General features: G+C 62.7%; 2 protein-coding genes across 2 annotated transcripts; one reads left to right on the forward strand and one right to left on the reverse strand.

The window, feature by feature from the left end:
- Positions 1-1890: 1890 nt before the first annotated feature.
- DTX4 (deltex E3 ubiquitin ligase 4) lies at positions 1891-10443 on the forward strand. The gene is made up of 9 exons (XM_054276140.1): positions 1891-2101; positions 4405-5131; positions 5954-6015; positions 6148-6309; positions 6409-6470; positions 6670-6822; positions 7494-7655; positions 7930-8019; positions 8268-10443. Exons 1-9 carry the CDS (start codon positions 1891-1893, stop codon positions 8499-8501), a joined length of 1863 nt encoding a protein of 620 aa, XP_054132115.1. The 3' UTR covers positions 8502-10443.
- Positions 10444-10502: 59 nt separating this feature from the next.
- MPEG1 (macrophage expressed 1) lies at positions 10503-12981 on the reverse strand. The gene has a single exon (XM_054276139.1). It carries the CDS (start codon positions 12660-12662, stop codon positions 10503-10505), a length of 2160 nt encoding a protein of 719 aa, XP_054132114.1. The 5' UTR covers positions 12663-12981.
- Positions 12982-14800: the final 1819 nt, after the last annotated feature.

Genomic DNA, 14800 nt, shown 5'->3' on the forward strand with positions numbered 1-14800 from the left:
TCCCTGACCTCAGGCCTTGGTGCTGGGTGAGAATGGATTTGCTCCTTGCCCAGAGGCCGATGGGATTCCGCTGTGCTGGTCCCACTGCTTCACCCACGGGCCCACATCAGTGTTGCAGCGCTGGCTTCTGACTTCTTGATCCTGAGCTGGAGCAGAGGTGGGTGGATATTCACCAACACTTTCCTTTTTTAATAGCAGGAAAGCCTTTTCCTCCTGTATGAGTCAGTGGAAAGGATTTCCCTGGGTTTCCCCCCGTCGTAGCCTTGGCTGCACTTGACTGCCTCAAAGGAGCAGGTGAAAACCCAGAGGAGTGGCTCTCTGTGGCTGTGCTGCTTTCTGGGAAGGGCCAGGAGACCTCCCTTCTTGCAGGAAAATGTGCCTGAAGCGTAGCCCCATGTGTATATCCAAGTGTGAGCTGGAAAAAGGAGAACCTTTGTGGTTCACCTCATCCTCTCTCACCACAGCGCCCGCCAGCTGGCATCACCGCAGTCAGTCCCCACCTGTTCCCCCTTTTCCTTCCCTTCGTTTTTTCCTCTCTTTTGGATCTTGTCTAATGGTTTCTCACCACAAGCGCCTCTGGCAGGCACTCAGCAGGATGGGCAGTGCCTGGGAAACAGGTTTGTCCAGAGAGGAGCTCCACCACCTGCCTGGGGATGAGCTGCCTGCAGGCTGAGGTGGACCATGGACTGGGGGATTTCCTGTGCTGCCAAACCTGGGGCACAGGGGCAATTTGTACATTTCTTCCGAACCAGGAAAGTCCAGGTGTTTCATATACAAGGAAATCAGTGTTAGGTGTGTCTGAGCACAGGAGCACAAAAAGGATGAGACCAGTCTGTCACCAATATCCTGCCATTCAGGGCTGTCCTGGGAAGCTGCTCATGGGGCTCTGTGGGAGAACAAGCTCAGGAATGTTTTTCTGGCCTGCTGGGAAGGGCCAGCACTGGCTGCTCCTGAGTCTGAGGGTTGCACAGAGTTGTGCACGTCACAGCAGGGGCAGCCAGGCAGCTGGGAGAGCTGGGGTGCAGGAGCTGGGGTTACAGCCCACGTGCCCTCAGACATGAGGCAATTTTGGGCTTTGAAACAATTTTTGTGTGTCATGGGTCATGGGCAAGAGCAGCCCAGGGGGCCACTTCCTGAAGAAGCTCTTGGGCCACATTTCTATGACACAGGACAAGGAGCAGTTTCCCTGTGACCTACCAGCACCCTGAGTCTCTCACTGGCAGGCAGCAACTGCGGGGTCCCCACAAGGATGGGACACCAGGGGCTCCCCGGGCTGCACACCTGGTTAGGGGTACAGGGGGCCTGCAGGGTGGGGGTACAGGGACATTGGGAGGGTTCCCAGGGGAGCAGGGTGGGGGTATGGGGAGAGTGGAGACACGAGATGCAGGACAGGGATACGGGGACAGTGGGGAAGTGGGGTGCAGCGCAGGGATACTGGGACAGTGGGGACCCGGGGTGCAGCACAGGGGTACGGGGACAGTGCGGACCCGGGGTGCAGCACAGGGGTACGGGGACAGTGGGGAAGCGGGATGCAGCACAGGGATACCGGGACAGTGGGAGGTGCCGGGGTGCGGGATGGGGGTACCGGGACAGACGCGGGATGGGTCCCTCGCCCCCCGCGGGTCGCTCGGTGCTACCGGGGCGGGGCGCGCTGACGTGGCGCGGTGCCGCCCCCGGCCCGGGGCGCTCGGTGCGGGCGGGGCCGGGCGGAGCGGGCCGGGAGCGGCGCCGCGGGTGCGCGCAGGGGCGAGCGAGGGGCGGCCCGGCCGTGCGCGGCTCCGGCCCCGGGCGGGGGCGGGCAGAGCCCTGCGCCGCGCCGAGCATGCGAGAGCCGCCGGGGCGGGCGGCAGCGGCGCAGCCAGCCGGGGCCGCGGCCGGGGCGGCGGAGCCATGCTGCTGGCCTCGGCCGTGGTGGTGTGGGAATGGCTGAACGAGCACGGGCGCTGGCGGCCCTACAGCCCGGCCGTCAGCCACCACATCGAGGCGGTGGCCCGCGCCGGGCCGCGGGCGGGCGGCAGCGTGGTGCTGGGCCAGGCCGACAGCCGCCTGGCGCCCTACATCATCGACCTGCAGTCCATGCACCAGTTCCGCCAGGACACCGGTGAGTCGGCCCCGCGGCCCGGCCCCGCGCGGCGGCACGGCCGGCCCGGCGGGCGGGAGGGGGGTCCCGGTGTCCCCGCTCCGGGGCCGTGCGGGGCTGCACCGAGCGGCGCTGCCGGGCCCCGCCGTGCCCGATCCCGCCGCGATGCCAGCTCGCCCGTGTCCTCCCACCCGATCCGCAGGTCCTCGCCCTGCTCTCGCTGCCCGTCCTGCCCGCGCGTCCCTGGTCCCCCCCGGGGTCGTGCTGCCCGCCCTCCTCGCTGCTGCAGGGCCCTGTTGCACCCACCCCATCCTTCTCCCTTCAGGAGAGCTCGTCTCCTGCACACCCTTCCAGGGCCGTGCCCGGCTCCCTCTGTGCTGGATCTCAGCCGCCATCGACCGAGAGCTGGATGGCACTTGGGTGACAGATCCTGCATCCCGGGGGGATGGCAGCCCCAGGGCAGGGACACGAGCAGGTGCAGGGATGCTCGGGGAGGGCACGGGCAGGTGGGTGGGTCCCAGCTGTCTGTCCCCCACCTCCTGGGCTTGTCTGGGATGTGGGGCGCAAGCACCCACGGCAGGGCGTTAGAATGGGGGGGTTGTGATCCCCAACACCCCCGTGATGGCCAGCGTGCTTTGTCCCTGGGGTGCAGCAGAGCGCCAGACACCCTCCTTTGTCCCTCTTTCCCCAGCAGCCCTGGGGGCTGGCGGCGACCCTCCCCTGCCCGTGGGTGTGGGGACAAGGGACCTCTGCGAGCAGGGTGGCTGGGGGCCAGCTTCTGAGGGCTATTGTTGCCCAGGGTGGAGGACTGAAAGGGAGATTGTTCTGTCTCTCCCTGGGTTGCTGGGGATGTTGGTATTTTGGGTCATTAAACAGCTCTGATTTGGGGGGGTCGCGACCCTGGCAGGCCCTGAATAGCTATTGTTCCCTTTCTTCCCCTGTTGAATGGGAGGCCGGCTGGCGGCGAGGGGCTGGGGGAACACACAGCATTCCCACACTGCTGCCTGGGGACCGCCAGATGCCGCATGCCGCCGCCAGATTAGGATAAATCACTGCCCCGCTCCCCTCGGCTTTTCTGCCCCGGGTGCCCCTTGGCAGGACAGGGCTGGTGGCTTGGCTTGGCTGGGGTGTAGCTGCACCCCGTGTCCCTTGGCAGGGTGCTGATAAACACCTTTTCCTTCTTATCCCACTCGTGTCCCTGCGGGACCTGCGGTGGCGGCTGTTCTCCGCCGAGAGGTGGGGGTGAGAAGGGACTGAAATTCTTGGAGGCTTTGCAGGACACGTGGTGAAAAGCCGAAGCAGCAGACTTGTTATTGCTTCTCTTTGAGTGCTTTCTTGTTCCTCACGCTGGGCTGAGCCATGGGGATCTGCAGAGGGACCTGGAGGCAGTGGTGCTTGTCCCACCTGTTACCAGACACCTCTGGGCATTAGTGACACGCTCAGCATGGGACCCCAGTACCATGCACACCCAGCCCTGCCCTGCTGTGAGACATCCCAAAGAGGAAGCCTTTCTCCTCATTGTAGGAATTCCCAAAATTTGTGTCCATGCTTCCAATGCATCCTTGTTGATTTGGAGTGGTGGGAAAGGAAACGCTTAGCCAAAATAAGCATGCAAGGCACAGAGCCTTGGTGCTTTGTGCTCTCGTCCCACTCCTGATGTTTGCTGATGGGGCAGCGAGAGTTGGGCACAGGGCCCCACTCAAACTCCTTAGCTTGGTCTCACAGGGATTTTCCCTGTGAGGAAAATCAGTTGCCACAGTTGGGGTTTTCACTGGGGCCAGTTTGGCAGCTGCAGATGGTGGGGCTGGCACGAGCCCCACTCCCCTGCGTGCGTGAGGACCTGTGTGTGTCACTGCTTGGGGCTCAGAGCTGCCCCTCTAATCTTTCATTCACCTGTCCCAGCCCAGAGGTGGGAGGGAGACAGGCACTGCCGGGCTCGGGTGCCCTAATGCCTGGTTTCATCAGGCTCCCACAGGAGGTCCCCAGGAGCAGGCTGGAGCAGCCAAACTTGTGGTTCTGTGTTTCCCCATCGGGGCTGAGTGGCTCCGTGCTTGGCCTGTGGGCCAGTGGGAGTGAAATCTGCCCTTCCCTTCAGCCCAGTTGCACTGGGGTGCACCCCCAGGCTGTGGGGTGTAGGAGCTCCCTGCCCTCTGGGGAAACTGAGGCACACGGGTCCCCCGGCAGGGTGGGGACAGCAGCAGAGCCGGAAAGCCGGCTGTCCCCGCGTGGAATGGCACCGGCGGGGCAGGTCGGGGTGGTTTCGCTGCCTGCCCACGGGTGGCTGCTGGCGCCAGGGTCTGATGGCATCTGTCGCCCTCCCTCAGGCACCATCCGGCCCGTCCGGCGCAGCTACTACGACCCGTCCTCGGCACCGGGCAAGGGCGTCGTCTGGGAGTGGGAGAATGACAGCGGCACGTGGACGCCCTACGACATGGACGTGGGCATCACCATCCAGCGCGCCTACGAGAAGCAGCACCCCTGGGTGGACCTGAGCGCCATCGGCTTCTGCTACGTCATCGACTTCGCCACCATGGGCCAGATCAACCGGCAGACCCAGCGCAAGCGCCGCGTCCGCCGCCGCCTCGACATGGTCTACCCGCTGGTGTCGGGCACGCTGCCCAAGTCGCAGTCGTGGCCGGCCAGCCCCGGGGCGGCGGCGGCCCCGCCGGTGCCCGCCTGCACGTGTCCCCAGTGCCTGCTGGTCATGAGCGTCAAAGCCGCCGCCGCCGCCGGCCCCGGCGCCTCCACGCTGCAGCCCCGCAAGGCCGCCCCCGCCAAGCCGCCGCCCGCCCCCAAGCCCGCGGTGCCCGCGGCGGGGCCCAAGGCTCCGGACGGCGTGGCCGCGGTGCGCGGCTCGCTGAAGCCGCTGGCGGCGCAGGGGGGCCGGCGGCAGGCGGCCAGCACGCCCGCCCTGAGCTCGGCCGGCGCCTCGGGCAGCCCCCCCGGCGGCGCGGGCGGCGGCAAAGGCTCCCGGGCCAGCCTGGGCACCCTGAACCGCAGCCACCTGCAGCGCCTCGCCATCGCCCAGTCCCGAGTGCTCATCGCCTCCGGGTGAGTCCCGCGGGGTGCCGGGCTGCGGAAAGGGACCGCACAGGCATTTCCCCCTCCCCAAGGCAGGCTGCAGCCCTCACTGCAGGGTTCTGTCACCGCTGAGCGTGGTGGGAGACCCTCGGTGGTGCCCATCCTCCCGTGGAGGGTAGTGGGTTCTGCTGGGCCCCTTGCCTTCCCCACAGGTGCCTGGGGACCGGAGCAAGGATGGGGTGGCTCCTGCATCTCAATGAACAGGCTGAGGCTGCTCTTTCTCTTGGAGTCAGGGGTTGGGTGGGGGACTGCGAAAGGCCCAAAGAAAAGCCATTCAGGCCCCATGAGAAGGGGTCCCTCCAGACCCCCACCCTCCAAAGACATTTTTTTGTGATGGGGTGGACATTTAATGGGCCTGTTTCTCCCCTTTGTCTGGCTCTGCCGTCAGCCTTCTGTCACAGCCTGGCCCCTTTCCTCTCCCTCTCCATTCTCCCCCTTCCCTTTGCTCCTGACCTGCCGGGAAACTTTCCCATGGAAGAGAGCCCCAAGGGGAGGGGGAAAGAGCTGTGGCAGTGACGTGGCTGTAGGAGAAAAGAGGAAAAGAAACAACAGACTGGCCCGGGGAGCTGTGACAAAAAGGGGCCATGAATGGAGATGCAGTCAGGGTTTCTAAAGCGCCAGAGAAAAGGCGGTGGTGGGGCAGGGAGGGGCACGTTGCCCCGTCGGGGGGATTCTCTTTTTCCAGCCAGGGCCTGTGCAGTTGCTCAGGCAACTGTTGTGTGGCCCCTGGGCCCTATGGGGACGTGGGTGCCTCCTGCATGTCCTGATGTGGTCTGTGCTGGCTCCCCTCAGGGTCCCCACCGTCCCTGTGAAGAACCTCACTGGCTCCAGCCCCGTCAATCCAGCACTGGCAGGTGAGGATGGGGCCGCAGCAGGTGCTGCTTCCCCCAGGGTGGGAGGACGAACAGCCCCAGTGGGGCAGGTTTTGGGGAGCCTCTGGGTTTCAGGGTGTTTTCCTCAGTGCCATTCGCTCCCTCCTTGCGCAGGGATCACGGGGATCCTCATGAGCGCGGCCGGGCTGCCCGTGTGCCTGACCCGGCCCCCCAAGCTGGTGCTGCACCCCCCGCCCGTCAGCAAGAGCGAGATCCAGTCCATCCCCGGCATCTCCCACTCCTGCCGCAAGACCACCAAGAAACAGGCCAAGAAGGGTGAGAGAGACTGTCCCTCCTGCCCTTCCTGTGCCCCCATCCCTTCTGCTGCCCCTGGCAGTGGGTTTCTCCCATCCTTTGACCCTTGCTGTCCCACAGGTAAAACCCCGGAGGAGGTGCTGAAGAAATACCTGCAGAAGGTGCGGCATCCGCCCGATGAGGTGCGAGCAGCAGGGCTGTGCCAGGGGCTTTGCCCTGGGATGAGGGGCTGGGGACACACGCAATGCCACCCTGTATGGCTCTGCCCTGTCCCCAGAGGGGGCTGTGTGTTGCGAGCATGGCCCCTGCAGGGTGACCTGGGTGAGAGCAGGGCAGCCATCAGCGCCCATCCCTCTGATCCCTGTCCTCCCCCTGGCACAGGACTGCACCATCTGCATGGAGCGCCTCTCTGCCCCCTCTGGCTACAAGGGGCCCCAGCCGGCCGTGAAGCCTGACCTGGTGGGGAAGCTGGTCAAGTGCAGCCACGTCTTCCACCTCCACTGCCTGGTGGCCATGTACAACAACGGCAACAAGGTGAGAGCCTGCAGCCCCAGGGACCCCAGCTCAGCCACCTCTGCTGAGCTCCACGAGCTCTCCGTGGGACAGAGCTCCAGCCTGGCTGCCCTGGAGGACTCCTGAGCTCCCACCCTGACTCAGAGTTTAATTTTTATCAGCAGCGAGCACTTGGGGACTGCTAAATCAGAACTCAGGGTTGTGTGGGTGTGTTTCCCCCCACTATGCCCAGATTTTTGTGCTTGTTTTCTTTGCCAGGGTGGACTTTGATCCCTGCATGTTTGAGCAGAGCTACCTGGAATTTGGTGCCAGGCAGTGCTTCTCCAGCCACGGGAGAGTTTTTGCAAATACCCCTCGTGCTTGACATTCCCTCGAAAAGGCATTGTTTGGAGATTTTCAATATTTTTTATATTTCCCTCTTTGAAAAAACAAAGCAAAACAAAGCACCAATTCAGAGCTAGGGAAAGCAATGAGGACTGGAAAACTGATGGGGAAGAGAAATGCAGACCTCAGGTTTTTGGTTGAAGTTGGAGAGTGTATTCTCCCAGCCCTACCCCAGGTTCCTGAGAGTTTTTGAAATTATGTTTTTCCCAATTAAAACAACATTCAGTGCTGCTCAGGGACTCAGTCCTTGGCGTGGCTCAGTGCTGGAGATGCTGGTTTCACCATGTCCCCCTTTTTCCCACTCTCAGGATGGGAGTCTGCAGTGTCCCACCTGCAAAACCATCTATGGGGTGAAGACAGGGACACAGCCTCCCGGGAAGATGGAATATCACATCATCCCCCACGCGCTGCCTGGCCACGCCGACTGCAAAACCATCCGCATCATCTACAACATCCCCCCGGGGGTGCAGGTGGGTCTGGGGGGCCACCTGGGGGGCTGGTGGCCCTTGTCACAGCTGTGTCACCCCCAGGTCCCGCTGCAGCTCGTGCCTTGGCTCAGGAGCTGCTTGTCCATAAGGGTGTTGTGGGAAGTCTGGGGTGTATCCGCATGAAAGTGCTGTCCCTGTCTGCTTGGTGGCAGGGGGATGGTGGCCATCAGTGCCCACCAAGGCTTGAGGAGTTGCTCTGTGCCCAGAGATTGCTTTTGAGCTCCAGAAGGGTTTTCTTTTCCCCTCCACATCGCAGGGACCAGAGCATCCAAACCCTGGGAAGAGCTTCACGGCCCGTGGCTTCCCCCGGCACTGCTACCTGCCAGACAGCGAGAAGGGCAGGAAGGTGAGGCGTGCCCGGGTGGGAAAAGCAAACATGGCTTAAGCAGGGGAATGTGGGTGGAGGCTTAGCCCACAGCCCATCCAGCAGGCTCTGCAGGAGCCCCGTGACCTTCCCCTGCAGGCTCGGCAGCCCAGTCCCTCTGTTCTGGCTGGGGCAGGAGGCTGTGCTGGGATGCTCCAGGAGGCCTTGCCTGTGGGCTGTCCACATGGCCGTGCCTGCTTTGCTGCCTGCCCCATTCCTGGCCTCCACAGGTACTGAAGTTGCTGCTGGTGGCCTGGGACAGGCGCCTGATCTTCGCCATCGGGACCTCCAGCACCACGGGCGAGTCGGACACGGTGATCTGGAACGAGATCCACCACAAGACAGAGTTCGGCTCCAACCTCACCGGCCACGGCTACCCCGACATCAACTACCTGGACAATGTCCTGGCCGAGCTGGCAGCCCAGGGCATCACCGAGGAGAGCCTGGCACAGGAGAAGGACTGAGACTGTGGCGAGGAGGCAAGGAAAGGGTTGCCTGTGCCGGCACCCACCAGGATAAAGCTGCTGGAGATACCTGCCTGGGGGCTTTTCAGGGCACACCTGGAGCCCCCTGCTCCCAGTGGCAGCCACGCAGTGCCCCAGGCTGGCTGGGAATGTGGGAGAAGGTCCTTTTGGCCGTCCCCTTCACTCCTGCAGGGCGGGAACATCCCCATACACAGCTGTGGGGCTTCAGGCTGGCTTGGCCGCCCCTCTGGATGGTGTTCTGTCCTCGCTGTCACTGTGCTGAGGGCTTGGGGAGTGCCAGGCTCCCCTCTCTCTCCTCATCTGTGCCAGTCCCAGCCTGACCCAACACCCCTGCCACCCACCTGGGGCTGGCACCTGGCTTGGGGTGGGAGCTGGGGCCGCAGGAGTCCCCCTTGCTCTGCCTCGTCCCTCTGACGTTTGTCTGTCCGTTCGTTCTGTCCGGTACCTCTCCACTGGTCTCCTGTGTCTGTGGAGGCTGGGAGGCCTGGGCTGCCTCAGCTGCCCCCAGCCCTGCCCCCTGCTCCTCTTGGCTGTGTCTGAGCTGTGCCCTGCAGGGTCCCCGTGTCCCTCTGCATGCCAGGGAGGGGCTGGTGGGTGGTAGGAAGTGTGTGTGGGGGGACAGTGACATGCCACCCCCCGCAGTGGGTTCCTTGAACTGTTGGTATGGGGGCGTCCCCACGTTGGAATTTCTATATACCTCGTGTTTTGGGGTTTTGTCGTATATATGTACATATAGGGGGGCATCTGGGGAGGCAGCCTGGGAGAACGTGGTGCTGCAGCCGAGCTGGGGCTGGGCACAGTGGTGCTTGGGGTCGGGACAGGGGCTGTAGGGCCCCCCACCCCGACAGGGCTCTGCCCCACGGGAGGGCTGTCACTTGTGGGTCCCCATGGGGCCAGGTGCAGGTGGGGTAAGAAGTGTCCCCCTTCCTGCCCTTGGGGAGGTCTGCAGGGGAAGGTGCTTGGTGAGGGGTTGGCGTGGGCTGGGCCAGGAGGGTGGTGTGGGGAGGAGAGTGTGGGTGATGGGGGAAGTGTGTTCCAAGGCTCCGGGGGTCCCTGTCAGCCCCCTTGGGGTGACTGGGCCTTGGAGAGCCCAGGTGGAAGGTGTCCCTGCCCAGGGCAGGGCTTAGGAATGGGAGTCTGTGGGGTCCCTTCCATCCCAAACCAGGGTTCACGAGGCCTCTCAGAGCCACCTGTGCCGGGTGCTGGGGGCTCCCTGGCCCCCTGTGCTGGTGGGAGGGGGGCCCATCCTGCTGTGCATCGTTCTGTTGTCGTTGCTGTTTTTCCTCTCCATGGCCTGGAGGGTCCGTCACCCCCGCGGCCACCCCAGGAGGGGCTGGGGGTCAATAAAGCGGATGGCAGGGGACTCTGGCGGTCCCTGCACGGCCTGGCCTCTCCGTTGTCTTCTGTCAGTCATCTGTGTGGCCAGGCGAGCCAGGGGCGCTGTGGGCAGGGCCAGGCACCCCGAGTCCCCCTGATTTCCCTTTGCTCTCATCTGTGCCCAGCCGCCCTCAGCGTGGGTTGTTATCTTCTACCTCAAGGGAGAAACCCTCTTTCCCCAGGCACACGCCCCTGTTTGGGTGGCTCTCAGCCGTGTGATTTCTCCTCCACTGCACGCCCTGGGTTTTCCCCAGTGCAGACAAAGCCTGTCTGGAGCTATGCAAAACCCTCTGGGCGACAGGGGGGAGGGTCCCCCACCTCCGCGGTGCCAGCCCGATGGCTCTTACTGTGAGTAAGTCTTTCCACAACGTGACTTTTTTTCCTTTTTTTAATGCTCTGTTGACTACACGACGAGTTGCTGGCTGAAATAAAACTGCTCCGTGCCTCTCTGCATGCGTGTGTATATCTATCCCGATAGATATACATGGAGATTGGGGTTGCAGCTTGCAGCATGCAGGATTTGGGAGACAGCCCTCCCCGGGGCCCCTCCGCGCCCGCCTTTTCCCGTGGGTTTGGGGATTTGGGCCCCAGGGGAGGGGGCACTCAGGGCACCGTCCCTTCCATCTCCTCCTGCTGGTACCCCTCGCCCACACTCAGCACCGTGCTGTGCTCGGGGCTGCCGGGGGCCGGGCTGTCCCCCGTGCCCAGCTCGCGGTACCCCCTGGCCCTGTAGCGCCGGTGGCCGTACCAGGCTGTCCCCAGGCCGGTGGCCAGCCCGGCCAGCACGGCCACGGTGACTCCGGCCACCTCTCCCCCTGACAGCCCCCGGGCCCCGACCATGTCGGCCGCGTGCCGCGCCTCCTCGGGCCGTGCCAGCCGCCACACGTGGCTCTGGCCGTCCCTCACCCAGGCGCTGTCCCCGTCCCGCACCAGCAGCGTGTCCACGGCCGGCAGGTTGGCGGGGGGCCGGCTGAAGGGGGGCAGGCGGGCGGGCGGCAGCGAGCCCCCGGTGAGGAGCCCGGCCTGGACGCAGAACTGCACCTGGCAGCTGTCGCTGATGAGTGCCAGGTGCTGGCTGAAGCCCGGGGGACAGCCCTTGGCGTGGGCGTCCTCAGCCGTGCCCCGGGGCTGCCCGGCCAAGGGGTTCCCGGCCTGGCAGCTGAAGAAGCCCCCGAAGGGCACCGCGTACGCCGCCCCCGCCTCGTAATCCTGGCTCACGCACACTCTGAGCTCGCCGAAGAGCTTCAGTGGGAAGAACCCCGAGGGACAGGACGGGGCTCCGGTGATGGGGTTGGCGCCATGGGTGCTGAACAGCCCCCCAAAGAGGTACCCCGAGTTCGGAGGCACCTGCCCGCTCGCGGCGCACCAGTAGGCGGTGAACTGCACCCGAGAGAGCCAGAAGACGTCCTGGCACTCGCGGTGGCAGAAGATGCCCAGGGTGCACTTGTTGTGGCACTCCAGGTGGCTGTGACCCTCCTCCCGCTCCTGCATACCCAGCAGCACCGGGGTGTAGGCAGCGGGGCAGGAGAAGGCCCCGGTGAGGGGGTTCCTCTGCTCCAGCGCCCGGCACAGCGCGCCGGTGTCGGGACCGCCCAGGCCCACGCACTCCTGGAAGACCCCCCCGAAGGTGAAGTTGGCCATGGTGCCCTTGCAGGAGCCGTCGTCGGTGTTGGCGTGGAAGTTGAAGTTGGGCGAGGAGGGGTCGGTGCAGCCCGGGGCGGTGTTGAAGGTGTAGTAGCGGCGGATGGCGAGCTCCACGCGCCGGGCCAGCCTCCGCACCGTGGGCGCCGGCAGCTCCGGCAGCGTGCTCGGCTTGATGAAAAAGTACAGGGGCAGCCCCGAGCGGTCCAGGGCCACCAGCTGGTTTTGAATCCTCTCCTGCCACGTCTTCAGGGTGATGCCCGGGTAAAAGGGGGCCCCACCGATGCTCTCCACCCTGGAGTTGGTGCGGTTGTCCAGGTACTGCTTGGTGAAGCCCGAGCTGACATCCAGGGACTCCTTGGTTCCCACATTGACGATGCTGTGGAAGGCCACGCCGGCCGAGGCGGTGACAGAGCTCCGTGTGGCCCAGCTGTCCTTCAGGAAGGTGGCTTTGATCTGGTCCTCCTGCACCAGGGTGGCTCCTGCATCCACGGAGGTGATGGTGTGGGTGCCGTAGTTGAGCACCAGCACCTCAGCCAGGAAATCGGCCATCTGGGTCTGGTTGTTCTCCAGGTGGCTGGCGATGGTCAGCAGCTGCTTCTTGAAGGCCCTGTCCAGGGCCGCCTCGGGGTCGATCTTGGCAGTGTAAACCAGGTTCCTGACCTGCACCCGGGTGGTGACAGCCTTGTCTCTCACCTGGTGGGTCTTGGTGCGGTGGAAGTCGCTGGAGAATTTGCCGTTGATGGAGGAGAAGAGGGACAGCTCCAGGTTGATGGAGGCAGAGGTGATGCTCTGGTAATCCTTCCAGGACTCGATGATCTCGGAGTTGGCGTCCAGGTTGCTCTGCTTGCGGGGGATGGTGAAGATCTCGTCTGGGATGAGGTAAGATCCATCTTCTGTGGTCTTGCACTGTGAGTAGCCCAGGTTGATGACTCTGCCCATATCCAAATTCCTGAGGTTATCCCAGCCGCCCCCCGGCAGGACTTCCAGACGTGAGAGGTTCAAGGTCTTTCTGCACACCCCAAAGCCCGAAGAGGACGAGAGTTCCTGGGGCTGCTCAGCCCCTGTCACCCACGCCAGCAGTGCCCAGGTGAGCGAGGCCCCCCCGAGCCCCCAGCCCATGGCCGAGCCGCTCTGGGCACTCACCAGCCGGAGCGGAGGGGCCGGAGCTGGGAGAACAAGCTGGCTGAGGGAATTGACGAAAGGGAAAGGAGAAGTGAGAACTGAGGCATGTGAGAAATGACAGAGGGGAAACCGAGACCAGGGGGTGGGGAGCAGGAAGGTGTCTGTCCCTCCCTCTGCCCCACCAGAGACTCTCTGCAGCCTCCTCTGCCCCACTCCTGTCCTTCCCCCAGGGTCTGCAGTGTCACCAGCCGGGGACAGCACCTCCTGCTCGGGAATGCTGAGCCACAGGTGCTGAGGGCTCGGATCCAGCTCTGCCCAGCTGTGCCTGGCTGGGCTGCGGATTCAGCAGCACAGGGCAGGTGGTGCAAGTTTTGGGGAATAAACAGTAAAGGAAGTTTCTGCTGTGGAAACGGTGACTCTTTCCATACAGACAGATTCACTTCCCTTGGTTTTGCTCCTGAGTTCCTCTTTGCAGGACACTTCTGCCTGGGAGGAGGCTGGCGTGACAGCTGTGATGGAGGCACAGGGACTGTAGATGCCTGTGTTTTTTGGGCAGGATAATGCCAGGACTGGGGGGTGAAGAGATAACAGGAATGGCATTGTGTTGGGGAAGATGAAACAGAAAGCCTTATTAATATGATTGCCTGGCAAAAGATTTTGAGAATATAGAAACTTTAAGTGAGATTGAAATGAAAGCAAGCTTTGAGATACCCTAGTTACTGAACAACTGGAAAACAATGGTGTGGCCAGCTGAAGGTAATCCCCTCTTGATGAAACAATGCCCACTGCAAGCAGGCAGGTCCAAGGGTCAGAGCAGACCCCAATAGCTTGGCAGAAGGGGCCCAAAGGGGAGTTTTTAGAGTTTAAAAGCGTAGTTTTTAGGGTTTTAAATGTAACACAGTATGGTAATGTAATGATTCTTATAGGCTGGATGTAAATGCTATAGGATTAGTGAGAATTAGAATATTCAACACAGAAGATTTATTGTATTGTAACGGGAACCTCGCTCTCTCACCCTCTTACTCTCTCACCCTCTCTCTCTCTCTCTCTCTCATCCTCTCTCCCCCTCTCTTCTCTCGGGCCTGCTCCAAGCTGTGGCTGGCAGCTCCCAGCAGGGCCCTGCACTTGCAATAAACCCCAAATTCCACACCCTGGCTGCAGAGATCTCTTGTGTCCGTCTGCCCTACCACCCTGCTGCTCCTCCAGGGATGTTCTTGCTGTCTCCAGCCCCTGGAGTGGCTGGAGAACCCTTGTGCAGGGATTCTCATCTGCACGAGGATGTGCAGCCTGTGTGGGCACCTCACCTAAACCCTGCCCACGGTGCCATGGAGGCAGGGGAATGTCACAGCTTCCCCCCAGCACTCTGAGGTGCTGCTCTGAATTAACCAATTCCTGCCTGCCTTCCAGTGGTGAGATTCCCATCAGTACCATGGATTCTCTCCTGGGCAGGGCAGCTGGCAGAGGTCCCTGCTAGCAGTGTGACACCACAAACCCCAGAGCCCAGGGTGACCAGGGGTTTTGGGGATGGAGAGTTTAACGGCATCAGCTGGCAGCTGTGCCACTCAATTGATGCAAAAGGAAACCCAAGACTTCTCCAGAGGGACTGGTTTTCCTGGGTATGTGTAAACAGAGACACCTTTTAACCAACAAGTGAGTGAGGTGTGGGGCTGTGTTCCCAGTTTACTTTTTAAATTTCTAGGTTTTATTCTGCTTCCCTGGCTGGGGGAATTCACGAAAGGGAAAGAAGAAGTGAGAACTGATGGGCAGGAGCGGTGCAGGGGCTGGAGCTGCCGGGTGGCTCTGGGAGCACGGATTCCATCACAGCCCAGCTGTGTCTGGGAAGGCCTAGGGAAGGGATCAGACATCTCCTGGAATGAGGAATCCTCTGCCTGGAGTGGAGGAGGAACGAGGTGGGGGCTGAGGGGGAAGATGAGACACCACCTTGGGGACACTTCCTGCGCCATGGGGCGGCTGCCAGCCTGTGGGACAGGAGCTGGGGGGACCCCAACACTTTGGGGGGCTGCCCTGCCCTCGATTCCCTCCCCTTTTTTGGGGTATGTCCGTGTGCTTCTTATGGAAGCACTGAGCTGCTGGCCAGGGCACTTGGACTCGTTTTGTGCATTCTCTGGGGGTGA

The sequence above is a fragment of the Melozone crissalis genome, unplaced genomic scaffold, assembly GCF_028551555.1.
Source record: "Melozone crissalis strain CALT ecotype California unplaced genomic scaffold, PUWL_Pcris_2 ptg000018l_1, whole genome shotgun sequence".
In the NCBI taxonomy this organism is placed as follows: domain Eukaryota; kingdom Metazoa; phylum Chordata; class Aves; order Passeriformes; family Passerellidae; genus Melozone; species Melozone crissalis.

Coding starts and splice junctions, on each gene's coding strand:
- DTX4 (XM_054276140.1), top strand. CDS start 1,891: ATGCTGCTGGCCTCGGCCGTGGTGGTGTGGGAATGGCTGAACGAGCAC. Junction 2,102..4,404: donor CCAGTTCCGCCAGGACACCG/GTGAGTCGGCCC, acceptor GCCCTCCCTCAG/GCACCATCCGGCCCGTCCGG. Junction 6,471..6,669: donor TGCGGCATCCGCCCGATGAG/GTGCGAGCAGCA, acceptor CCCCTGGCACAG/GACTGCACCATCTGCATGGA.
- MPEG1 (XM_054276139.1), bottom strand. CDS start 12,662: ATGGGCTGGGGGCTCGGGGGGGCCTCGCTCACCTGGGCACTGCTGGCG.